The sequence below is a fragment of the Panthera onca genome, chromosome B3 (assembly GCF_046562875.1).
Source record: "Panthera onca isolate mPanOnc1 chromosome B3, mPanOnc1 haplotype 2, whole genome shotgun sequence".
Lineage (NCBI taxonomy): Eukaryota > Metazoa > Chordata > Mammalia > Carnivora > Felidae > Panthera > Panthera onca.
In genome coordinates, this window is record NC_138344.1 from 136,250,617 (window position 1) to 136,277,863 (window position 27,247).

At 38.8% G+C, this 27,247-nt stretch overlaps 1 protein-coding gene across 7 annotated transcripts in view; it reads left to right on the forward strand.

The window, feature by feature from the left end:
- The window catches only part of PPP4R4 (protein phosphatase 4 regulatory subunit 4), a 108,308-nt gene that overhangs the window by 14,507 nt on the left and 66,554 nt on the right, over nt 1-27,247 (forward strand). For 5 of the 7 annotated variants that reach the window (XR_009606553.3, XM_060620653.3, XM_060620652.3 and 2 more), the window contains exon 3: nt 20,567-20,669. The exons of the other annotated variants lie outside the window; for them this stretch is intronic. Coding sequence is in view for 4 of the 5 variants with exons in the window: in XM_060620653.3 (XP_060476636.1) it covers nt 20,567-20,669 (103 nt within the window). In the remaining variant the exon portion in view is untranslated. The remainder of the gene's footprint in view (nt 1-20,566; nt 20,670-27,247) is intronic. 7 annotated transcript variants of the gene reach the window in all.

Genomic DNA, 27,247 nt, shown 5'->3' on the forward strand with positions numbered 1-27,247 from the left:
CCTTTTCTTTTCAAGATCTTGATAGGTTTGAAGAGTGCTGGTCAGGTATTTTGTAGCATGTCCTTCAAGTTGTATTTGTCAGACATTTTTCTCATCATTAGATTGAGGTTATGGGCTTGGGAAGAATACCATAGAGGTGAAATACCTTTCTCATCCCATCATTTCAAGGGGTACATGCTATCAACACGATTTATCACCAGTGATGATAGTCTTGATCGCTGGGTTAAAGTAGTATCTGTCAGGTCCCTCCCCTGTAGGAGTGGCGAGAGAGGACCTCTGAGCCTGGTTCTTGATCTCATGGGGGGAAGGCATTCAGTCTCTTGCCATTAAGTATGATGTGAGTATTCCTAATTTGCTGACAGTTTTTATTGTGAATAGGTGGTGAATCTTGTCAAATATTATTTTTTCTAAGTCTCCTGATATGACATATGGCTTTTGTAACATATTTTTTTTATTATGCTGAATTACATTGATCAATGTTCAGATGATGAACCAACCTTGCATTCTTGGGATGAAATCTACTTGGTCATGATGTAAATATTTCTGGGCCCTGTTTGCTGGTATATTTTTGAGGATTTTTGCTTCTAGAATGTAATGAGAGATACTGATCTGCAGTTTTCTTTCTTTGTAACATCTTTTCCCAGTTTTGGTTTTAGGAGAATGCTCATGAAATGACTTGGGAAGTGGTTTCCCATTTTCTGGAAGAGATTGTATAGAATTGGTATTATTTCTCCTTTAAATGTTTAAAAAAAATTTTTTTTTTTAAGTAAACTCTACCCCATCTTTTACCCTTAAATGTTAGGTAGAATTCACCAGGGAAACCCATCTGAGCCTGAGATTTTCTCTTTTGAAAGGTTTTTAACTAAAAATGCAGTTATTTAATAGATAATAGGGCTATTTGAGTTATCTGTTTCTTCTTGAGTAGGTTTTGGTAGTTTTTGTCTTTCAAATTCTTAACTGTATTTTATCTAAATTATTGAATTTATGGGCATTGAATTATGCTATGCTAGTATTCTCTTTTAATGTTTGTGGGCTCTGTACTGATGTCTTATTTTATTCCTAATATTGATAATTTGTGTTTTCTTGCTTCTGTTTAACTTTTTTTCTTGTTTACATTTGAGGTTTATCAATTTTAATGATATTAAAAAATTTTTTTAATGTTTCTTTATATTTCAAGAGAGAGAGAGACGGAGACAGAGTGTGAGTTGGGGGAGGGCAGAGAGAGAGGGAGACACAGAGTCTGAAGCAGATTCCAGGCTCTGAGCTGTCAGCCCAGAGCCCGACTTGGGGCTCGAACTCACGAGCTGTGAGATCATGACCTAAGCTGAAATCAAGAGTTGGACACTTAACTGAGACACGCAGGTGCCCTGATCTTCTGTTTTATTTTCTTAATTTTTGTTATTTTATTTTATTTATTTTTTTAAGTCTTTCCTGATGCCATGATCCATCTTTTTTTTTTAATTTTAAAATTATGTTTTTAATGTTTATTTTTGAGAGAGAAAGAGAGAGAGAGAGAACGAGCACAAGTGGAGAAGGGGCAGAGAAAGGAGACACAGAATCCAAAGCAGGCTCCGGGCTCTGAGCTGTCAGCACAGAGTCCGACGAGGGGCTCGAACTCAGACACCAGGACCTGAGCTGAAGTCGGACGCGCAACCAACTGAGCCACCTAGCCGCCCTTGCTTCTGTTTTAATACTTGGATTTTAATGCTATATATTTCCTTCTAGGCACTGCTGTAGCTGCCTAGCTATACAATTTTGATATTTTGTGTCTTCACTGTCATTTAGTTGAAATAAAGAAATTCTCTCAAGACTTCTTTGGCTTATGAGTCATTAAGAAGTGTGTTGTTTGAGTTCCAAAGATTGGGAGGTTTTCCAGGTATCTTTTGGTTACCGACTTCTCATTTAGTTTCATTACGGTTTGTGAATGTACTTTGTCTGATTTCTGTGACCTCCTCCTTCCCGATGACAGCTCTGACTTCATTTCCTATTCCCTTCTTTGCTTGGTGTGTTAAACACTTCAGGTACACACCTACCTGAGGGATTTTCCACTTGCTTTCCTTCTGATTTTAAAATGTTTTCCTCAGATATCTGCACTGCTAGGCCTATTATTTCTTTCACATCTTTACTCATACGTGGGTTGGTTGTTTATCTCAGATACATGGCACCGTCATCTGCTTAATGTCACAGGTTAAAAACCTGGGAATAGCCTCAATTTTTCCTGTTCCTCATCTCTGATAGTTAAGAGATTTAATCTTTCTCTTACAAAATAGAAATATTCACAAGATTTCTGTAGTTTTCTGACATACATATTAAAAAAAGCCCCACATTTGTTTATTCAAGATGGTTCTCAAATACTGGATTAGTAGAAACCTGCCGAAGGGTCAGAATTCCAGTGTTTTCGTTATTTCTTTTGGTACATTAGTGGGTAAATAGATGTGGCCTTTTTTTTTTTTTTTTTTTTTCCCCCTCCTTCTCCTTCAGGAGAAATTCTCTTAATGTTCTAAAACAGCATATATTTTATTATCTCAGCTCTGGTTTCTTATTTATTGTATAGAAATATATATATATATACACACATATATATATATTTCTATATATATGTGTATATATATATAAAATTAGCCAACACTAGTTTTGTGTCTTTTTATTAGGCAGTGAGAGCTATAAAACTTGTGTTTTTCTTTTAATCCTTGTTGCTAAGAAACGGCGCAGCTTCTAGCCAGCTGTGTGACCTTGAGAACCTCATTTAGCTTCTATTCTCTTAGTGAAGTGAGGGAGATGTACTTACTAGTCATGCTGTTAAGACCCTTTCTTGTGCTGTGACTGTATACTTAATCTAGTGCTCACTGCAGTTACCAACTTCCCTCCATTTTTCTACTCCTTCAAAAATATTTAGTTTAAAAAAAGCTCAAGGTATACTAGTCAGCTCTGATTCTTTTGACTTGTATTTAGAAAATATATTAGAGTGTTCAATATGGCACGCTTAAATGTGTGCTTCTTTAAAATCCTTTTGTGCAGGTAGACGGTTATAAATTACACTGACTTGTTATTTCATCAGATCGTGATTTTGTGGTAAAAATCATTACATACTGTGCTTTAAAAAGTCCATTATGCTGCTTGTGTCTTGATGATTCCCACATACATACCTAGCATGTGGACCTAGTTTATGGACAACATATTAAAATGCTTTAGGTAAGCTCCATATCATTATTTACTCATATATATGAGTAAATTGGCTCACGTGTATCCATATTTACTCATTCAATTACGTGTGGTATAATTCTGTTTCCTTAGACAGTATTTTTCTTTCCTTTATTTTTAATTTTTAAAAAATTAATTTATTTTGAGAGATACAGAGTTCGAGTGGGGAGGGGGAGGGAGGGGGGGAGTATCCCAAGTGGCCCCTGCGCTGTCAGGGTAGAGCCCGATTCAGGGCTCTAACTCACAAACCGTTGAGATTGTGATCTGAGCTGAAAACCCAGGAGTCGGATGCTTAACCCACTGAACCACCCAGGTGCCCCTACAATATTTTTCTTTTAAAATACCTAGAGGACTGGTAATTCATACATTTCTAGAAGGAATGACAGGAATGTCTACATTAATTCTTTAAGGGACAGCAGGGAGAAAATTGACTTTGTTTCTCTCTCTTAAAGGAGAAAATATATACATGAAATTAATTTAAATTAATAGTTATTGAGGAACTCATAAGAAATCCTGTAGGAGCAATAGTTTTGGTTTTGTTTTATTTATTTATTTTAATTTTATTTTTTATTTTTTAAAATTTACATCCAAATTAGTTAGCGTATAGTGCAACAATGATTTCAGGAGTAGATTCTGTAATGCCCCTTCCCCATTTAGCCCATCCCCCCTCCCACAACCCCTCCCGTAACCCTCCGTTTGTTCTCCATATTTATGAGTCGCTTCTTTTTTGTCCCCCTCCCTGTTTTTATATTATTTTTCTTTTCCTTCCCTTATGTTCATCTGTTTTGTCTCTTAAAGTCCTCATATGAGTGAAGTCATATGATATTTGTCTTTCTTTGACTAATTTCACTTAGCATAATACCCTCCGGTTCCATCCACGTAGTTGCAAATGGCAAGATTTCATTCTTTTTGATTGCCAAATAATACTCCATTGTATATATATACCACATCTTCTTTATCCATTCATCCATCGAGGGACGTTTGGGCTCTTTCCATACTTTGGCTATTGTTGAAAGTGCTGCTGTAAACATGGGGGTGCATGTGTCCCTTCAAAACAGCACATCTGTGTCCCGTGGATAAATGCCTAGTAGTGCAATTGCTGGGTCATAGGGTAGTTCTATTTTTAGCTTTTTGAGGAACCTTCATACTGTTTTCCAGAGTGGCCGCACCAGCTTGCATTCCCACCAACAATGCAAAAGAGATCCTCTTTCTCCACTTCCTTGCCAATATCTGTTGTTGCCTGAGTTGTTAATGTGAGCCATTCTGACGGGGTAAGGTGGTATCTCGTTGTGGTTTTGATTTGTATTTCCCTGATGATGAGTGATGTTGCGCATTTTTTCAAGTGTCAGTTGGCCATCTGGATGTCTTCTTTGGAGAAGTGTCTATTCATGTCTTTTGCCCACTTCACTGGATTATTTGTTTTTTGGATGTTGAGTTTGATAAGTTCTTTGTAGGTTTTGGGTACTAACCCTTTATCTGATATGTCATTTGCAAATATCTTCTCCTATTCTGCTGTCGGTTGCCTTTTAGTTTTGCTGATTGTTTCCTTCGCTGTGCAGAAGCTTTTTATTTTGATGAGGTCCCAGTAGTTCATTTTTGCTTTTGTTTCCCTTGCCTCCAGAGACTTGTTGAGTAAGAAGTTGCTGTGGCCAAGATCAAAGAGGTTTTTGCCTGCTTTCTCCTCAAGGATTTTGATGGTTTCCTGTCTTACATTGAGGTCTTTCATCCATTTTGAGTTTATTTTTGTGTCTGGGGTAAGAAAGTGGTCCAGGTTCATTCTTCTGCATGTCGCTGTCCAGTTTTCCCAGCACCACTTGCTGAAGAGACTGTCTTTATTCCATTGGATATTCTTTCCTGCTTTGTCAAAGATTAGTTGGTCATATGTTTGTGGCTCCATTTCTGGGTTCTCTATTCTGTTCCATTGATCTGAGTGTCTGTTCTTGTGCCAGTACCATACTGTCTTGATGGTTACAGCTTTGTAGTATAGCTTGAAGTCTGGGATTGTGATGCCTCCTGCTTTGGTTTTCTTTTTCAAGATTGCTTTGGCTATTCGGGTTCCATACAAATTTTCTTTTCTGGGTTCTTTTCTGGTTCCATACAAATTTTAGGATTATTTGTTCTAGCTCTGTGAAGAATGCTGGTGTTATTTTGATAGGGATTGCATTGAATATGTAGATTGCTTTGGGTAGTATTGACATTTTAGCATCCTTTCTTGGTAAAAACCCTCAAGAAAGTAGGGATAGGAGGAGCATACCTTGAGATCATAAAAGCCATATATGAACGACCCAACTCTAATATCATCTTCAACGGGGAAAAACTGACAGCTTTCCCCCTAAGGTCAGGAACAAGACAGGGATGTCCACTCTCGCCACTGTTAATTCAACATAGTATTGGAAGTCTTAGCCTCTGCAGTCAGACAGCACAAAGAAATAAAAGGCATCCAAATCGGCCAGGAGGAGGTCAAACTTTCACTCTTTGCAGATGACATGATGCTCTATATGGGAAACCCAAAAGATTCCACCAAAAAACTGCTAGAATTGTTGTTTTATTTAAATTAGATTCTTGCTTTATAGAGATACTGTCCTGACCCTGACAGTGATACCTGGTTGACTTGAATGTCTTCCATAGTCTTTATAGATGTTGCTTTCTTGATTGTCACAGTGTGAGGAGGTGAATTATGTTTCCACAGATTTGGAAATTATCTCCTGGGGGTGATCACTGCTTTCTTAGGCCCTCTTCACTCCAACATACTCCATTCAGTCCTATCATTAGCATTAGAGAAAAGGCACCATTTCAGGCAGCTTTTGCATATTGATTTTGGGTGGACTGAGGAGCTTTTAAATTTTATAACTGACTTGTTTGTGTTACATTTCCTCCAATTTGGTGCCTCATTTGCTGTAATATGAGCCAACAGGAACCCCTGTATATTGTTAGGGACTCTCTTTCCAGGTCATATTATCCACCCCTAGATTTCCGTGATCCTCTCCATGACGTAATTTCCAAATCTGTGGCTGTAGCCTTGGGCTTTTCATGTGAACTATAGGCCAGGTCTCTTTGCTGAGTGTGTCCACTAGGATGTCTCTTCCAGAATGGCCTGCTGGCTTTTCAAACTCAGCATGCCCCAAGCTGAATTCATCACCTTTTATCTGAATGTGCCTTCTCTTGTTACTGGAGCCTGACCATCCTTTTAAATCATACTGGAGGGAAACCTGGGAATGATTTTGTACTCTTCCTCAGCAATTGGTTTTGTCTCAAGTCCTGTTGATCTTATTTCTGCAAGAAGCCATTTCTTCTTTTTCCACTCTAATTTAGCTAGACAGAATCAGAGTGCTTGGTTTTTATTGTTTTCTTTCTACTTCCAGAGCACAGTGACTGGCAAATCGTAAGTGTTCAGTACATCTTTATAAATAAACGATTGAATGAATCCCATCTAGCAGGGAACCTTTGAATATACTGTTCCCTCTACTCTCCCTTTTACCTATTTCTACCCATTTTTGGGGTCTCAGCTCTTCAGGGAAGCTCCCCCTTGGCCTCTAAGTTAAGTGATGTTCTCAGTAGTACTCTGTACTGTTCCTTCATAGATCTTGACACAGTTGAGGTGATTGACTTGATTGTTATTTACTACTTGTCTTCTCTGACTGCGAAGCTCTAATAAGGCAAGGGCCGTGTCTCCTGTACCCACCATATGCCTGTCAGGGCTTTGTTCACTGTCCAGTGTATAATAAGCACTTAGCGTTCGCTGTCTGTGGCGAGGCAGAAAGTGTCATTGGGTGATGTTGGAAAATCCGGAACCGGCAGGTCCTGATTATAAGTACTTCCTGAATTATTGAGCATATCAGTCCTCCTGTGTTCTATAGGTTAAGGAATCAGGTCTCTTCCCCTTCCTGTGATGGCTGCTTATCATCTTTTCTTCCTGTAGGTGCCAGGGATTTGGCCTGCTTTTGTCTCGTTTTACTATTCTGTTTTCCCTCTCGGGTTTCTTGCTTACTGGGTTGGCAGCTATATAAACCAGCTGGTTCTCCGCTATCCCTTCTCCCCTGCTCTGTCCTGTTATGTTTATATATTCCTTAAAAGTATTTTTAAAAAGATTTTTACTACTCTGTTAATGGAGAAGTAGAAAGACCGATTAAAAAATAATTAGTGAGATTACATTGTTCCCAGAAGTCGTTCAAGTTTGTATAGTTATTCCTGAACTCCTATTTTGCATACCTTTCAACGCATCTGCTATAGCTTATTTATTTAGGGCAGACCTTTGTAATCTGTCCTCTGTGGAGCATTTTCTACTGTTTTTTTTTTTTTTTTAACATGACCCATAGTAAGAAATACATTTTAAATTTGTGACCTGGCATGTATACACGTTTTTGTGTGTGTGTGTGTGTGTATTAATATATACACATATGTGTGTGCGTGTGTGTGTGTGTGTGTGTGTGTGTGTATATATATATATATATATATAAAACTGAACCTAAATTTTAATAATATTTATGTATAATAAAATAAAAACATATCAAAGTTAATGTCATATATAGTCTCGATCTAGTTAATAATTGCCCCTTAATAAGTTCTTTCCCCACCAGGACAAGTAAGGATAATGCTCATCTTGTAAACTGCATGAGATCGGATGTGGGGTGTGAGGGAGAAGGGGAAGTGAATGTAATCCCAAGATGCATACCTGGGCAGTCAGACGGCTGTTTGTCCCTCTGTTGGTAGACCAAGGGGAAGGGAACTCTGTTGATACATGAAGCTGGAGAGCCACTCAAAAGGAAGTACTCTCTGTAGAACTGGTAGGACTTGGTTCAATCAAGAGAGGAGTTTGTCTCTTCTTCGCACTGAACACGCACCTTCTGCAGGTTCTGTTGATGTGACATTGTGATAGTAAAAGAGAGTGGAAATTGTCAGTTAAAGAATTTATTGTAACATGAGTATTGCTCGGTAAATCACGTGACTTTTTCTCTTGCAGCATTATCAACTTGGAGACATTTTTAGGCTGACGGGTTAGCCCCTTCTTATGATGTGACATTATCCTGGGTCTAGCAGCCATAGGTTAGGTTTGGGCTTAGAAGTCATAGGTTGGAATCCGACCTGGCTCTAATCTTCAGTAGTTGGTTGACTTTGGGTAGGTTGCTTCCCATCCGCGGCCACTCCCTCCCCCCCCCCCCCACCCCCGGCCTCAGTTTTCCTCATTTGTAAAGTAAGGATAGAAATATATTGCTCCTACATCGTGAAGATTATTGTGATTATGTGAAGTGTCTTGCCTGGCACATAGTAGATCCTTAAAAGTTAATTTTACTTTTACTCTTTGGTGCTATTAAAAAATACAATATGTTTCTATGATTCTAAGCATAATGTCTAAGCAAGGTTGAATGGTTCCCTAACTATATAAACCTTTTAGATTGATACTTTGAAGGTATAACATTATTAAGGATTCAATTTTATGGTGCTAACATATGAAAATATGCCACATTTGGAAGATTACTGATATTGTGGGCTGGTATTGTGCATCTTCTGCTTTAGATTCCTGAGTCATCTTTGTCTTAAAAAGGTTTTGTCTTTCTTGGAAGTTTAATTCCCTGAGCTCATCATTTAATTTATTTTGCTGTATTCCTTGAAACAAATCGTTAAATGATTTACTTTGGGTAAAGAAAGAATTAAATGTCAACTACGTGAAGTTTACTTTTCATTGCAAACTCAAAACAAGGCCTGTAAGGCATCTGCTTCCTTGTTATAAATTCAAACACATTATCGACAGCTTCTGTGTTATATTTTTGAGTTTGAAATGAGAGCTGCTAGGATTAGGATCACAGACTGTGTATATACAAATCATTTAAGATCCTACACGAAGTTTAACAGCAGCGAAGCTAGAGTTCTCCGATTAATTTCCTCTAGTAGTGACTGATCGTGTTATGTCATCAGTTTTTGGATAGCTTCCCTTCCTTCCCCTCTCCCTTTCTCCAGTGGTTTAGGATCAAATACACAGTGAGGGTTGGCCAGCTAGGAAAAGAGATAGGAGTTTTTGCTATATTGTCAGAATGCTTAGTGTGTGCATCTGTCTTCCTCATTAGATTTTGAGCCCTTAGAAGGTTGAGGCAAGGTGGTTTTGTCAGTCTCCGGATCTCTTCTAAACATGTGGCTCTATTCTTTGTGGAAGGGTATGGGTTTCTTTTTCTTTCTTTCTTTTTCTTTTTTTAAACGTTTATTCATTTTTGAGAGCCAGAGACAGAGTGTAAGCAGTGGAGGGACAGAGAGAGAGGGAGACACAGAATCCGAAGCAGGCTCCAGGCTCTGAGCTGTTAGCGCAGAGCCCGATGCAGGGCTCAAACCCACGAACCGTGATATCATGACCCGAATTGAAGTCAGACACCTAACTGACTGAGCCACCCAGGTGCCCCAGGGCATGTGTTTCTTAAACTAGCACAGATAGTATTATTTTTGGAGACCCAAGATAATGTTCGTGAAAGTGGTTTGGGCAATACAATATATTAAGAATTTCTGGTCCTTTTTTTTTTTTTTTTCTATAATGGTGAGGAAATACATTTTTTTCAAACTTTATTTTCTCCTATATAACATAAAATCTGTGGGAGATAAGCTTAGGAAACCCCTGGGTTTACACCAGTGGGTTGATAAGGCATAAAGAAATATAAAGTCATAAAATGCTCACACCTGAGTTTAGGTAAACCAGATTGGCACTCCAATAATAGGGGGTGCAAAGGCACCCCGTGAATAGGGACGTGCAAAGGTGCCAGGATTAGGGAGGTGCAATGGCACCCCAAAATAGAGGGGTTGCAGAGTCCCTAAAATAGGGAGAGGCAAAGGCCTAAAATAGAAATGGCACAAAGGTGCCCAATACATAGGTATATGAAATAAACAAGATTAGATATTCAAGATGGAGGTACCCCCAATTTAGTACTAAAGCAGAAAAGCTGCTTTCACAGGAGAATAGGGCCAGGTTAGGTAAATTGGTGAATTGGAGTATGGACCACTGTGCTGCAGGCAAAGCAGCCCAGAGTGGAGATGGTAAAAGAAAGAAAAGTTGCCTTATCAACCCTGAGGTTACTCCTCATATCTGTCTCATCCTCTAGGCTAGCTAAGATAAACAGAAGTGCTGCCTCATGTCTGCTCTTTTTTTTTTAATTTTATTTTTTATTTTTTAAAATTTACATCCAAATTAGTTAGCATATAGTGCGACAGTGATTTCAGGAGTAGATTCCTTAGTGCCCTTTACCCATTTAGCCCATCCCCCCCCCCCACAACCCCTCCCATAACCCTCAATTTGTTTTCCATATTTATGAGTCTCTTCTGTTGTGTCCCCCTCCCTGTTTTTATATTATACTTATCTTTCTCTGATTGACCTTACCCTTCAGTTCCATCCACGTAGTTGCAAATGGCAAGATTTCATTCTTTTTGATTGCCAAGTAATACTCCATTGTATATATATGTGTGTGTGTGTGTGTGTGTGTGTATACACACACACACACACACACCACATTTTCTTTATCCATTCATCCATCGGTGGACATTTGGGCTCTTTCCATACTTTGGCTATTGTTGATAGTGCTGCTGTAAACATGGGGGTGCCTGTGTCCCTTCGAAACAGCACACCTGTATCCCGTGGATAAATGCCTAGTAGTGCAATTGCTGGGTCGTAGGGTAGTTCTATTTTTAGTTTTTTGAGGAACTTCCATACTGTTTTCCAGAGTGGCTGCACCAGCTTGCATTGCCATGGTCCTTTTTTTGATTTCCCACAAATGATCACTCTGTTTCCCTCCAGCATCATCGAGGGTCAGCTTTTTTTGAAATCATATGTTTTAAAAAGCATTACACAACCTAGTTATACAGTTTCTCTAGTAATTCTCCACAGCTTAGGGGCAGGGATGGGACGGAGAACACGGATGGATGAGTTTGGTATTGGCTGGAGGCACAGGTTGGAAGAGAGAGGCCGTGTCGTGCGTGGGTTTTGGAGTTGTACAGTCTGGGTAACTCTGTGCGGTAATCTTTCTAAATCCTACTGACCTCATCTATAAAATGGAGCTAATAAAAGTACCTAATCGACCTCATGAGATTGCGAGAGTTAAATAATACGACTGCGGGTGAGGAGCTCATTGACCATAATATGGGGCAGGCAGAGTATTAGATACTATGTTTGTTGTTGTTGCTGCCAGGGAGGAGGAGAATTGAAGAAGGAGGTGATTGGTGAGAGTGTACGTAGTTGGAGTAACAGCCAGGCAGGTTCAGGCTGGGGAGAAAGAAAGAGACACTAGGAGAAATATTAGAAACTGGAGAATTAGAAGGAATTGATGAGTTAGAAGTGGGATGAGGGTGAAAAATGGATTTAGCAATAGAGAAATAGAAAAGTGAGAGTGTATGGGCAGCAAGTGAGATCCCAGGGTTTGAGACTCTCTTAGAGATGAGCATTTCTAGGTAAGGGTGTAAGATCCAGCCTGTGACCATGGCTGCTGATGTGAAGTGGAGACAAATTCAGTTTAAATGAACAAATATTTATGGAGATTTTCCTGCATGCTAGATATTGTGCTAAGAATTGGAGAACGTAAAATTTGGGCGGAACCTCATTGGATTAGAGGGGGTCAAGAACTGGCTGTTTGCTATTCCCCTGAATGCTGAGGTTATCCATGACAATGGCATGGTGACCATTGGTGACCAGGAAGACTGAAACCATTACACCAAAAAATGCTTGAGTGGATTGGCTTGTTTTTCATTGGTTGAAGATGGGACTATAAATGGCTCTTTATAATAGGCACATCTCCCAGTGGGACTACGATAATTAGTAACATTAATTTAGAATTTAGAAGATAGCTGTCCTAAATTCATTTATTTAACTCGTCTTTTTTTTCCTTCCTCTTTCCTTTTTAACCACTAGTGTATATATTAGATGATTAACCCAGTTCTTTTTAGTTTTAGGGGAATGGTTTGCTGAGTGGGCTTGTGTCCTCTTTGTTTCGGAGTGAGTATTCTAGAAAGGGAACATGTGCCAAAGAATAGCACAACTGGGGCAAGGAGGAACAGCTCATTTTGTAGCCAGGATGATGGTTCCTTGTGCCTTTCAGTTGAAAGTTGTAGGTTTTGAAGTCTAGGAATCTTACTTTGTAAAAAAAAAAAAAAAAAAAATTATAACATCGATGAAACATTTATTTTAAAATTACATATCCTATATCAATAAACCGAATTTTATGCTGGTGACTTAGATCTGATTGTCTTTGGGCTCGTTCCAATCAGTGAGGCTCGCATAGATCCACGCATATGTGGTTTATTCATCCGGTGACCAAAGTCAGCAGGGGACGGTGGCAGGTGCACAGCACCCAAGACATTTCCAGGCATGCAAGCTCAGTATCTCACTTTAGTATCTGGCCAAGTCTACTCTTGGCTGCGTCTCCTGTGTCTGATCCACATCCCCGTCCCACACTTCTCCGCGTGCTTGTCTCTAATGCGCATTTGAGTAGACTACATGTTACTCCACGGCGGCTAACTGTGGCCGCCACGTCACTTGGAACACTCCTACTGTGAAGAGGAGCCCTGGTGCCAGGACCGACAGCGGCGGTGAACAAATTACTCCACATCAGGTGGGCCTTCTGCTTCCTTTGGGCAGACGGCGGCTGTGCCCTTGGTTTATTTCGCCCAGCGAGTCTAAAAAACGTGAAGGATTTTGCAGTGTCCTCTTTTTATCGTTATTATTTTTTTGAATTTTTAGTTCTCTCTCTATCATGGTAGCTCTCCTGGTATTGTCTCCAGAGCAGCAGCATCAGCATCACCTGGGAACTTGTTAGAAATCAGGTTCTCGGGGCGCCTGGGTGGCGCAGTCGGTTAAGCGTCCGACTTCAGCCAGGCCACGATCTCACGGTCCGTGAGTTCGAGCCCCGCGTCAGGCTCTGGGCTGATGGCTCAGAGCCTGGAGCCTGTTTCCGATTCTGTGTCTCCCTCTCTCTCTGTCCCTCCCCCGTTCATGCTCTGTCTCTCTCTGTCCCAAAAATAAATAAACGTTGGGAAAAAAAAAAAAAAAAAAAAAAAAAAAAAAGCAGGTTCTCAGGCCTCACCAGGATCTACTGAATCCTCATCCCTGAACTGTAGGGCCTAGTTTTAACAGGTGCCCCAGGGGGATTCTGGTACACGGCAAAGTTTGGGAACCACTGCTCTAGCATATTGTGGTTTCCAACCCGTACACACTTCCTCGAGGTGTTTGACTTAATATATTCCTGCTATGCTCACTGTATAAATTGGAGACATGAAATCGCCAGTGTTGGAAGTCAGTAATATCTAATGTTGGCAACCTCGTACGGTTCAGCTAATAGTTACCTTGTGTAAAGTAGGGTTTCTTACACATTTTTCTCCTTGAGCGGGAGAAGGGGCAGACATAAGTTATCTGTAGAAATTAAATTTAGATTTTATGTGTGTTAGAGATGATGGTGCTTACAATGGGGGGGGTCACTTTCTTTGTATGTTTTCTCACGTCCTATTTACAGTAAGCAGTGTTACCTGTAGGCTGTTAATTTGGTTTTCTAATACCTCACTGCTCTCAAGATGTAATGGCAATCTGATTTTATTTCTGAGTAACTTGGTGATGTTGCCAAAGGATTTTCTTTTGCTTTAAAGTCCGGTACATCTCAGTGTTGGTGATGCTAGATTGATTTTCTCAGGTAAATGGTGTGCTCTTTTGAATCTTTTTTTTGTTTAAAAGAAGTTTTATAATTTTTTCTTTTTGAAACACATCCCTTACTTTGGATTTTTTCTTTGGGGACTCCTATTAAAAGTAGGAGTTGGGTCTTCTTTGCCTACCTTTTATATTGCTTTCTCTCAAATCTTTTTCATCTTCTTGTACTTAAAAATTTTTCTTCTTTCTACCTTGTATTTTTCTGAGGGCATTATCTACTGTATTCATTCACCCTTGTGTTCTTTCTAGTTTAGTGTTTTTTGAAATATTTTCTTTCATTTCTTTCCTGAGTTCTGTCACCAGATTTTGAGTTTTCATAATGATGAATGACATGTTTTTTTTCCCCCATACCTTACACGTTTTCTTTCTTTCTTTTTTTCTTTTTTGCTTGCGGAGAAATAGTAGTTTATAGTTAGCTGTTTGTGGGCATGTCTGTCTTTCACTGTCTTTTTTTTTAATGTTTGTTTATTTTTCAGAGTTGAGGGGAGAGGGGCAGAGAGAGAGGGAGACAGGATCCCAAGCGGGCTCTGCGCTGACAGCAGAGAGACTGATGCGGGGTTCAAGCTCACAGACCTCAAGATCATGACCTGAGCTGAAATCAAGAGTTGGATGCTTAAGCCGCTGAACTACCCAGGCACCCCTGAGGGTAGTTTTTCTGATTTCAGGATTCTAGAGCTCCCTCATATATTTCTAGCTTGTGTTCAAAATAGGATGCCTTACTTTCTGAGGTTTCTGGGCTCCATGTCTCTACATTTATTTGGACCTTGTCTTCTCTTTGTGATCTGTTGAGTTCAGATTCTATTTCCTAGAATTTTTCTTCAGTGTGGGCCTTTGTTCTAGATGTTTTGAGAACTCATAAGGATAAGACTGGGTGAGCTCTTTCAGGTATTATTATGGACACATTGAGCTCATTAGGTACTGGCTATTCAAAATCGTTCATAGTTTTAGCTGCTGTCCATATGTGCATGTGTCTTGGGTTTATGTGGGAAATCTTATCACTTGGTTATGTTGTTGTGCATGAGTTTTTTTATTTTACTCTCCTAGTTGCTCTGTTTTTATGGTGAATTCAGGAAAATTTTAAAAACTATGTGTCTACTGCTGCCGTCTTCCTAGGTGGCCTTCTATCAGTCTTTTTGTATTTATATCCTTCATTTTGTACAGATTTAATGAAGTATTATTAGCATGCAAAGAACTGCACATATTTAAAATGCAATCTGATGAGTTTTGTCATAGGTATGTGCCCATGAAATCTTCACCATGATCAAGATAATAAAACTGTCCGTCACCCTTGAAACTTTTCTCACGCCCCTTGGTAATCCCAACTTCATTTTTTCCCCCATTGTCCGAGCAATGGCTGATCTGCTTTCTGTCCCTATAGTTTAATGTGCAATCCCTGTAATTTTACATGAACGGAATCATACAGTAGCATGTGTTGTTTTTAACACGGCTTCGTTCATCCAGCATAATTGTTTTGAAATTCATCCATGTTGTGTGTATCAATAGTTCATTCCTTTTTGTTGCTAATGGTATTCTGCTGTATAGATATGTTAGAATTTGGTTATCTGCCTGCCCTTTTAGTGAGCATTTGGGTCGTTTCATTCAGTTTTTGTCTATTACAAATAAAGCCGTGAGAAGTATTCGTGTTCCGGTGTTTCTGTGAATACATGCGTTTGTTTCTCTTGAGTGTAAATACCTAAGAGTGGAAAATCTAGGTTGTTTGGTAGGCGTACGTGTAAGCTTTTAAGAGATTGTCAAACTTTCCCAAAGTAGTTGTACCGTTTCCCATTTCCACTGGTAGTAGGTGAGAGTTCTTACTCTTGCCAACGTTTGGTACGTTCAGTCTTTATAAATGTAGTCATTCTGGTGGATGTGCAGTGGTATCTTTTGTGGTTGTAATTTGAATTTACCTAGTGATTAGTTTTGTTGAGCACCTTTTTGATGTGATTGTTTGCCATTTGTAGAGTTTCTTTGGTGAAGTTTTGAAACCTTTTGTCTGTTTTTTATTGGATGTTCTTTTTGTTTTGTTTTGGATGTTCTTACTATTATTTAGTTTGAGTGCTTTGTATATTCTAGGTAGAAGTTGTGGTTGGAGATCCATCTTGCAGATATTTTATGCCAGTCTGTGGCTTGCCTTTTTGTTTTTGTGCCAGTGCCTTTGAAAAGCAAATGTTGTTAATTTTGATGAAGTTCTTTTTATTTTTTTCTTTTTTAATTTATGTCTTTTGTGTCCTATTTAGGAAGTATTTGTCAAACCCAAGGTCACTAAGATTTTCTGCTAAGTTTTCCTTTAGAAGTTTTATAGTATTGGCTCTTTTTTTTTAAATGTTTGTTTATTTTTGACAGAGAGAGAGAGAGAGAGAGAGACAGAGCACGAGTGGGGGAGGGGCAGAGAGAGAGAGAGAGATACAGAATCCGAAGCAGGCTCCAGGCTCCAAGCTATCAGCACAGAGCCTGACGCGGGGCTGGAACTCACAGACCGCGAGATCGTGACCTGAGCCGAAGTCGGACGCTCAACCCACTGAGCCACCCAGGCGCCCCAGTGTTGGCTCTCACATTCAAGCCTGTAATCCACGTTGAGTTACTTTTTTATATATTGCTTCAGGTTGGGGAGAGTTTCATTATGCTGTACATATGGTTATCCATTTGTGACAACATCATTTGTTGAAAAGATGATCAGTTTCCTCATTGAATCATTTTGTCACCTTTGTCAAAAATCAATCACTTATTTCAATTTGGGTCTATTTCCTGGACACTCTCTTCTTTTTCATCGATCTACATAACTATCTTTATGCCAGTGCCATAGTATCTTGTTTATTGTCGCTTTATAATAAGTTGTGAAATAAGATAGTATTAGCTCTGCTACAACCTTGTTTGTATTCAAATTTGCTTTGATTATTTCAGATCCTTTGCATCTCCATATAAATTTTTTATTTTTGCTGTAGACGATCATGTTGTCTGTGAACAAAGCCAATTTGACTTTTTTCTTTGCGATCCATAAGCCTTTAATTTCTTTTTACTGCTTATTGCCCTGGCTTAACACAAACCTCCAACACAATGTTGAATAAACGTGGTAATGTGAACATCTTTCTCTTGTTCCCGATTAGGGAGAAAGCATTCATTCTTCCATTAAGTATGATGTAAGCTGTAAGTTTTTCATAGATGCCCTTTATCTGAAGGGCATTCTTTCTTTCATAGGATTTTTTGGTTTGCTGATAGTTTTAAATCACTAATGAATGCTAGATTTGTCAGATTTCTACATCTTTTGAGATGCTCATGTATTTAAAGAATTCTGTCGTATCGATTGATTTTTTAAAATAGAACTTTTTGTTTTGAGATAATTGCAGGTTTATATACTGTAGTAAGAAATAATACAGTGATCCCCACATACCCTTTACCTGGTTTCCCCCATAGGAACATCTTGGAAAACTATAGTACAATATCACAACCGGGATATTGATATTGATATGATCAAGATAGGTAAGATTTCTATCACTGTATAGTTATGTTCATTTCTCTCCTACCCTATACCCATCTTTAACAAACCCTGGAAACCACTAATCTGGTTCTCCATTTGTATAATTTTTGTCTTTTCAAGAATTCAAGTTACTTTGCCTTTCCATATAAATTTTAGAAATATCTTGTCTACGTCTCCCAAAAATCTTGTTTAGATTTTTGATATAAATTGTGTTAAACTCATACTTTTGTTTTTCATTTTCCAAATGTAATGTATTTATAATTTCAGCGTTCATGTGTTGAATTTGGTCAAATGTTTTTTCTGCATTGATTGATATGATCATGCGTATTGTTCTTCTTTAACCCATTAATATAATAGATTACACCGATTTTGGATAATGAACCAGCCTCGCATCCCTGGAGTAAAACCCATTTGATCATGGTTTATAATTTCTCCTTTTGCATGTTACTGTATTTTGTTTGCTAATATTTTGTTAGGAATTTTTGAATCTGAGGGGCACCTGGGTGGCTCAGTCAGTGAAGTGTCCAACTCTTTTTTTTTTTAAGTATAATTTATTGTCAAGTTAGCTAACATACAGTGTATATAGTGTGCTCTTGTCTTTGGGAGTAGAGTCCCATGATTCATCGCTCACATAGAACAATCTAGTGCTCATCCCAACAAGTGCCCTCCTCAATGCTCATCACCCATTTTACCCTCTTCATGTCACCCCCCCCGCCACCAACCCTCAGTTTATTCTCTGTATTTAAGAGTCTCTTATGGTTTGCCTCCCTCTCTGTTTGAAACTATTTTTTCCCCTTCCCTTCCCCCATGGTCTTCTGTTAAGTTTCTTGAATTCCACATGTGAATGAAAACATATGATATCTGTCTTTCTCTGACTTCTTTCACTTAGCATAATATCCTTCGGTTCCATCCACTTTGTTGCAAAGGGCAGGATTTCATTCTTTCTCATTGCCAAGTAGGATTCCTTTATATATATAAACCACATCTTCTTTATCCATTCATCAGTTGATGGACATTTGAGCTCTTTCCATAATTTGGCGATTGTTGATAGTAAGCATCCAACTTTGATGTCGGCTCTGGTCATGATCTCACTGCCCGTGAGATCAAGCCCTGCATCGGGCTATGTGCTGACCATGGAGTATGCTTGGGATTCTCTCTTCCCTCTCTTTCTGCCCTTCCCTCACTCATGCGCTATCGCTCTCTCTCTCTCTCTCTCTCTCTCTCTCTCAAAATAAATAAATAAACTTAAAAAAGTTTTTGCATCTGAAAAAAAAGTTAACAAAAATTAAAAAAACAAACAAAAAAAAAACCCAACAGAGATTTAGTCTCTCATGGGTTTGGAGGCCAGAAGTCTGAAATCAGTATCACCAAGTTGAAATGTGGGTGTCAGTGGGGCTTTAAGGAGAATCTGTTGTTTGCCTCTTCCGGCTTCTGGGGGTTGTTGGTATCCCCTGACTTGTGGTGGCATTGTTCCTGTCTCTGCTCTGTGATCAGATTTCTTTCTCCCGTTCTGTCTTCTCTGAGTGTGTCTTTTAAGGGCAATTGTTATTGGGGTTATGGCCTAGTTGGATCACCCAGGATGGTCTCTTGGTCTCAAGATCCTTTTTCAAATGAAGATAACATTCACAGGTTCCAGGGTTAGGCTGCAGACATGTCTTATGGAAGGCCACCACTTGACCCACTAGAAGTACAGATGATCCTTGAACAACACGAGTTTGAACTGCACAGGCCCGCTTATATGCAAAATTTTTTCAGTACATACCTTACAGTACTGTGAATGTATTTATCTCTTCCTTATGAGTTTATGAAGAATATTTTATTTTCTCTAGCTTACTTTATTATAAGATTATAGTATATAATATATATACAAAATATATGTTTATCAACTATTTATGTTATTGGTAAGGCTTCCAGTCAATAGTAGTTCTGTTTTGGGGGAGTCAAAGTTATATGCCGATTTTTGACTGTGTTGGGGGAGGGCACTCCTAGCCCTCATGTTGTTCAAGGGGCACCCGTAGTATATGCAACTTTAATTTCTCTTTTTTGATCTTCTCATCTTGGCCTACGTCCCCCATTTCACTCGCTACTCGTTTCCTTTTCGGTTTTTTGTCTTTTAAAGCATGCACTTCGAGAGCGTCAAGGATAGTGAGAGGATTGTGCTGACCTATATTTCACTCCCATATTGCTGCAGGGGGATAGCTATTCTTCACAGTGGGGCAGCTCCGGGTAGAATCAGAATATGCTTCTTCTTAACAGAACTTATTAAACTTGGCAGCCCGTAAATGTAATACTGTAAGAAGTCCTTTAAGAAACCATGTTGAGGTCTTACAGAGAATCAAAAAAGTTCCGTTTGAAGAGATAAGTAAAAATCATTTCATTTAAGATGAATATCATGGCATCAGCAATTAATTAACACGTCAGGTGGTATCGGGTAAGAAAAAGGAGCATTTCCATATGAGGTGATGCCACTTTTACTAGGTATCTTTTTAATGCACATTTCAGGTACATGCACATGTTGCTTAGCTAATGCTTTGACAACAAAGACTTTTCTGCACGGAAATCGTTTTTCAGAAGAATCTGAACACCCTTAACAAGCTAGTTAGGCCCGTAGAGTGTCACTGAGATTATTCTGGGACAGGCTTAGTGACCTAATGAATGTTATATCTAAAAGGTACTGTATAAATACATCTCCCTGACTTTTAAGGAAACTGAATATACCTTCTAGAAGTTTCTGGCAACTCTTAGTGTCAGCCTAGTGCAACAGTGACTTCACTGTGCCAGAAAAAAGTTGTGTGAATCTGCAGTAGTCTGTTTTGTTGCTATCCCTGCTCTGGTTATGGTTAATACTTAGCCATGGTGAAAATTTACATCTCTGTATTTTTTTTAGAAAGTAGAGTAAACTGGCAGATCACAGGGAAACATGAGGTAGAATTTTAAAGTAAGTATTTAAAAATGGCCTCAAGACTTTTAGATTTAAGACCTGTATGTAGAGAGAGAATCGCGTTTTAGCATAAGCGTGATTAATATCTTCATGCGTTTGTTATAAGATTTGCTTAATGAAATTTCGGTCTGGTTTTACTTTTATAACTAAATGCTGTGTTTCAAGTTTAAAACTTTGTCAAATGTCTGAGTGTTTATCATGAAAAGCAGATTAATCCCTGCCTTTTATTATTGTAACCCAGGCATTTGGCTTGTAATTACAAATTTTAAATCTGTGTTTTCTTTGTAAGTGCTGGTCAAGATATCCAAGGAACAAGTGTGATTGCAAATCTTCCATTTTTGGTGCGACAGAATCCTGCTGAGACACTTCGGAGAGTCTTGCCGAAAGTTAGAGTAAGTTGGTACAAAATAAGATTCGAATTTATCGTTTTTCCAGTAGCACAGTTGTCGTTGTCAGGAAATTTCAGAGCTTTGGGTGGCTGATCTTTCGTGCCTAATCGCGGAGTGGAGGACGCATTAATATACACGTTTTGAATTATGATGACAATATTTAGGGAAATTAACTGATGAAAACGGGGGAATACAGACCTTAAGTTGTAAATGTTTCTTAGTTATTTTCTCAGCAGAGACATTTTATTTAATAAAGTTAGGTTTTCAGTAGCTCAAAAATACCTTAATTAGTCTTATGAAATCATAGCTGTCTTATTTGGTATTCTGTTGACTTAAATTTATATTAATAGTATTTCTACAACACTGAAAATGTAATTGAACTATTATTCCTAATAATTACCTTCTGGTGACTTCTACAGAATCACCAAATAAAGATTGAATTGTGGCCATCACATTTTTAGTTTTATGCTTCTTGCTTCCTATATTCCTTCAGAATTAAGTTTTCCTGCTTTAAACAAAAATCTTTGATCAGAACATTCTTTTCTCTAATATCTATTGATTATTAATATATAATATTAAATATTTGATACATAGTATTTGTTGCTTATCTGTAGCTGTGTGCAAAGTGTTGTTCTTATCTGTAAGAACCGGAATGAGCAAAACAGACAACAGCCTGTATGTCCTCAGGGAGCTTATCTGTTCACGGGGTCAGGGAGGTTATATACCAATGGGGACTATGGTTGCTAATAGTGACTTTTGTATACTTTCTTTGGCTTTCTGTTTGGTTATAACTTGTTTGTAGTTTTGTCATTATTTTATATGTATTTAAAATACTGCCGTTATTAGTGTATTCTTGAATTTTATTCTTAGGCATATATAACGTGGTTCTAGTTGCTGTGATTTAGGTCAGGGATATAGCATGTTATTTTTACAAGATGCCCACATTTCCGTGCAGGCAATATGAATTTTTTTTCTGGGTACAGTGGTGAATTGAGAAAATGCTTATTTTGGTTTTGCATGTGATTCAAAAATGAAGCAGACTTTTCCGTAGCAATTTTCCCCAGCATCATGCTGTAATTTCAGTGGAATCAAGTCTGCACCATCCCAGTTTAATTTCACATTCAATTTCAGTGACAGTAACTACCTAAGCTTCTTAGCATGACACCTAGAAGTGGCAACTAAACTATGGTAGAAGGGATCGGGTGGTTAGGTCCCCTTGACTAAGAGAGTATTGTAGGCAAGTCAATTAGATTTAAAGCTAAAAATATCGAGCATCCAATGCACTCCGTGTTGAGCATGCTAAATCTGGTTCACGGACAGCATACTGAGCATTCATGGTTTCATAAAGCAAGAATAAAAGGTGAAGGGTAGAGAATAGTGACCTTTAGAGGTCTCTAAATTATTTTGAAAAAATACTTTTGTTAATGAGTTCACAGTAAAGTCAAGTAGTAACTCCTGAAAAATCTTAATTTCGTGGGACCGCACAAAAAATATCGCACGCTCATATATACAGTGTATTTATACAAAGAATCAAATCTGCTAAAACTATATAACTGAGTTATAGAAGGTAAGATTATAATAAGCTTTTAAGGTAATTAAAGTTAATCCATAATATAGAAGGTTAACTGAATAAATGGGTATAAAGAAAATGTATACTAATGAATGTGTACTAAGAAATAAGAAAGCCTTTATTTAGTGCTGATTTTATTTTAAAAAATGTTTATTTTTTTTGAGGGAGGAGGGGAGGGGCAGAGAGAATGTGAGAGAGAGAGAGAGAGAGTGAGAGAGAGAGAGAGAGAGAGAGAGAGAGAGAGAGAATCCCAAGCAGGCTCTGCACCCAACGTGGGGCTCAGTCTCATGACTGCAAGATCGTGACCCAAGCCGGAATCAAGAGCTGTACGCTTAACCGACTGAGCCACGCAGGCGCCCATTCACTCATTTCTTTAGTCAACAAGTGGCCGTTTATTTAGGACTCTCATTTATCCTGTTTTGTCCTAAAAAAGATACCAAAAGGGTGGTGGACAGTCCCAGATAAGATTCTATGTCAGAAGGGCCTAAAGACTCTGGAGAACAATTAAAGAACAATCATAGGAGACTATTTAATAGTGTGATGCTGACTTTATGTAAAACTAGTGAAGAATTAAGCATATTGGGCTTTATGAGAGCAATAATAATAGTAATAATATTACTACTACTAATAATTAGTAATAATGGCACTCATTCATTCCCGAGTATCTCCCGAGTCCCTCCCATGTGCCAGGCACTGTTCTGAGGCCTGAGAAAATGGAGGTGAGCAAAACAGAGAACTCGCCCTCAAGGCAGTTACAGTCCAGAGTGGGGGAAACAGACATTAAACAAGTAAGTGACTATGAAAAACAGGGTGAAGGGACAGGATTACCTACTGTGCCTAGGGAGGTCAAAGAAAGCCTCTTTGAGGAGCTGAAAACCAAAGGGATCGGAGGAAGCAGCCATTTGAAGAGGCAGGAATGAGTGGTCCAGGCGGAAGAGGCAGCAGATGGCCCTAAGAGGAAGGAACTGGTTGGGGCCGGAAGAGGCACGTGTGGTTGGAACGCAGTGGGTGATGGTGGGGTGTGACTTGAAAAGAGGTTAGAGAGATGGTCAGCGACCGAGCGCGTAAGAGATGTTCTTCCTTGGGACAGTGGAAGGCCATTGAGCAGAGCGGTGGCTTGTCCCATTTACATTTCACAGTGATCATTTTGATAATCGTGTGGAGAGTGGCTTGGAGCGGGAGAATGAGGACAGTGTAGCACTGGTCCTCATGATAGGTGAAGGTGGCTTGGATTAGGCCAGCTAGCTGGGACAGAGGAGAGTAGTGGCTGTGTCTGAGACACAATGATTTAGGTAGAATGAACAGAACAGAACTTCCTAATGAGTTGGGTGTGGGAAGTGAGAGATACCTTCCGGATTTCTGGCTTGAGCATCTGTATGGTTCTGCTGGGTTTGCGTATCTCGGTTGGTCGTTCATTAAATCCACAGGGAAGAGTCATTTACATACTTACTAATATTAATCTATGAATGACTTACTTTTAGAGAATTTAAAGATAAGTACAATAAATATTCTGTGTAAGAAACTAATCATTCCTGAGATGGTTAGCACGTTTGCAACAATAGTATAAACTTTTAGAGCTCCCCCTTTACCTTATCTTTACCATAAAGAGCATCAGATACAGTGATAATGAAGATTTCTCTGGTCTTATTTAATAAAACATTTTACCAATGCTATTTTAATTTCTTTTTGTTGTATTGCATTTGCATTTCATCCTTACAATAATATATTAACTGCAAAATAGTTTTTAAAATAATTGCTCTTTTCACTGTCTTAGGGATGAAGGTAGGTTAAAAATGGTAGAAATAGAGTCAGATTTGAATTGAGCTGATCTGTAGTATTTTTACAGTTCACTTTGTAAATTTTATCCAAAGCGTACAACAAATGATAATGCTATGAGGTTATTTATCTCAAGGTTAAATGTATGTATGTATGTATGTATGTATTTATGTAGGGATGTATGTTTATTTTGAGAGAGACTGAGACAGTGTGAGTGGGGGAGGGGCAGAAAGAGGGGGAGAGAGAATCCTAAGCAGGCTCTGCACTGTCAGTGGGGCTCGAACCCACAAAGCTGGGGGGATCCTGACCTGAGCTGAAAAACCAAGAGTCAGATGCTTAACCGACTGAGCCACCCAGGCACCCCTCAAGGTTAAATTTAAGTAAGAATCCAGAAAGAAAGAGTATTTTGACCTCCAACTTAAATTTCCTAGATTGGAGACACTTTTAAATACAGTTGTTACAATATATTCATGTTATACGACTTAATTCCTAGGGTATCATCTTTTGAAAACCAGTAATTTTTGTCTGTGGTCTTTATTGATTAAGTCTTTTCCACAATAAATTGGGATCTATTTAAATGTTAGATTTCAATATTTGACTTAAACTTCTGGTTAGCTAGAAGTGAAAGAATTTGATTGTTAGGATACATGTCTGAAATGCTCTGGTCCTTTATAAAATTAAAGTGGTAATGATGTAATTACCCCCTATAATAATAATTACATGGGCTAATTACTAGTGACTCTTTTTATAATGAATTGTAAAAAATGCCTCTGCCTGTTGACTTATTGAATTCTTTTGTTTTTCCACTCATTTGGGGACCCAAAAATCTACTGCATAAAATTATATATTAGAGAACGTGCAATATCAGGAACGAATAAAAATAAGTATAGCTAACATTTGCTGAAGTCTTACTGCGTGTCAGGCACTGTACTCTGTCAACACTTTGTGCATTTTTAGTTTTTTGATGACTCCTAGCAATTCTATAAGGATCACTTGATAGAAGAGGAAACACCTTACTTGACTAACTTGCCGAAGGTCACAGAGCTAGCACGTGGCATAATTGGGTTTGAACAGGAAGTCTGGCTGCTGAGTCCCCCCTCTTAACTATTACACAACCTTCGCATTAGCTGATCATGATTGCAGCAGATATATAATATATAATGTTACTTCTCAAGCCTCAGTCCGCTCTCATCTGGTTACACATCAGCCTCCTCGCTGGACCTATTGTTTCTACTTTGCCCCCCCCCCCCCCCCCCCAGCCCACTCAGCCATAGAGGTTATTTATTTATTTATTTATTTATTCTAGGAACAATCTACAATTTTTTTTTGACAAACAGAATTATATATACAGTGTACCAACGTAATGATTTAATATATGTGTACATTGAGAAATGATTACCACAGTCAAGTTAATTAATACATCCATCATCTCACATAGTTATTTTTTTTCCTTCAGAGAGATCTTTTCAAAGCATCAATCATATCTTCTTGCATGAAAATTGCTTAAGTGGTGTGGGAGGCAGAATATAGCCTCCCAAAGAGATCAGGTCCTAATCCCTGGGACCTAAAAATGTTCTCTTATTTGGAAAAAGAGTTTTTGCAGATGTAGTTAAGCATCTTGAGATAGGGACATTATCCTGGATTATCTGGGTAGGTCCTAAAAATCGTCACATGTATCCTTATAAGAGGAAAGCAGAGGTGGATTTGACCCAGACACGCAGAAGGCCATGTGAAGGAGGCGGAGACTGGAGTGATGTGGCCACAAGCCAAGGAATATGGGCAACTACCGGAAGCTGGAAGAGGCAAGGAATGGATTCTACTCTAGTGCCTCCAGAAGGAGCGTGGCCTTGCCAACATTTTGATTTTGGTTAAATAACACTGATTTAGGAACTTTGGCCTTCAGAACTGTGAGAGAATACATTTCTGTTGTTTTAAGCCACCCAGTTTGTTGTAATTTATTACAGCAGCCACAAGAAACTAATAAAAGTAACTTCTCACTTCAGGTCAGAATAAAACTCCTTACCATTCCATAAAATGATCCCGTCTAGCTTTCTTTTCTTTCTTCCTTTTCTTTTTTGTTTTTTTAACGTTTATTTATTTTTGAGACAGAGAGAGACAAAGCATGAACGGGGGAGGGTCAGAGAGAGGGAGACACAGAATCCGAAGCAGGCTCCAGGCTCTGAGCTGTCAGCACAGAGCCTGACGCGGGGCTCGAACTCACGGACTGCGAGATCATGTCCGGAGCTGAAGTCGGACGCTTAACTGACTGAGCCACCCAGGCGCCCCGATCCCATCTAGCTTTCTGAACTCATCACCTGCCTTTCTTTTCTCTTTCTTCCTTTAAGGGTGGACACTTTGACAGTCTGATTTATCATGGTACCCCCAGAACCTGCAACAGTGCTTGGCAAACTAATAGGCACCCAACAGTGATTTAAAAATGAGCATTGATTGAACTTCATATTCGGAGACTGTAAGTGCCTGCCTGAAAGACCAATGATATATTGGCCTGATCCACTGATGGCATTCTTGGATGAGAAGTAAAAACAGACTGTCAGTGGAATGGTATGATGCTGCTTTGTGGTCCTGGAGAGAGCTTTTTTGGGGGAGTGGGAGAGAGATGCATAGTAATGAAAGGATAAAAAAAGACATAATTAGTATGAAATGTAGTCATTTGAGATTAGCAGATGTGGTCTACCAACCTGATTCTCGAAAGATTTATTAGTTTTACTGTTATTTTACATGACATTATTTTCATTAATGGAAATAATAGAAAAAAATACAAGTTTCTGCCAATGTGATTATTATTTTATATCTACTGAATATAGGTAGATTTAAATTTTGTTTTAATGTTTATTTATTTTTGAAGGAGAGAGACAGAGCACGAGTGGGGTAGGGGCAGACAGAGAGGGGACACAGAATCTGAAGCAGGCTCCAGGCTCTGAGCTGTTAGCACAGAGCCCGACGTGGGGCTCAAACTCAGGAACTGCGAAATCATGACCAGAGCTGAAGTTGGATGCTTAACCAACCGAGCCACCCAGGTGCCCCTGAATATAGGTAGATGTAAAAAAAAAAAAAAAAAAAAAAGATTTCATTTTCAAAATTTTAAATCTTTTCTGTGTAAATATAGATGTATGTGAATAAAAAGCTTAGCTTTACTGGGGTCCCTGGGTGGCTCAGTCGGTTGAGCGTCCGACTTCGGCTCAGGTCATGATCTCACAGCTCGTGAGTTCGAGCT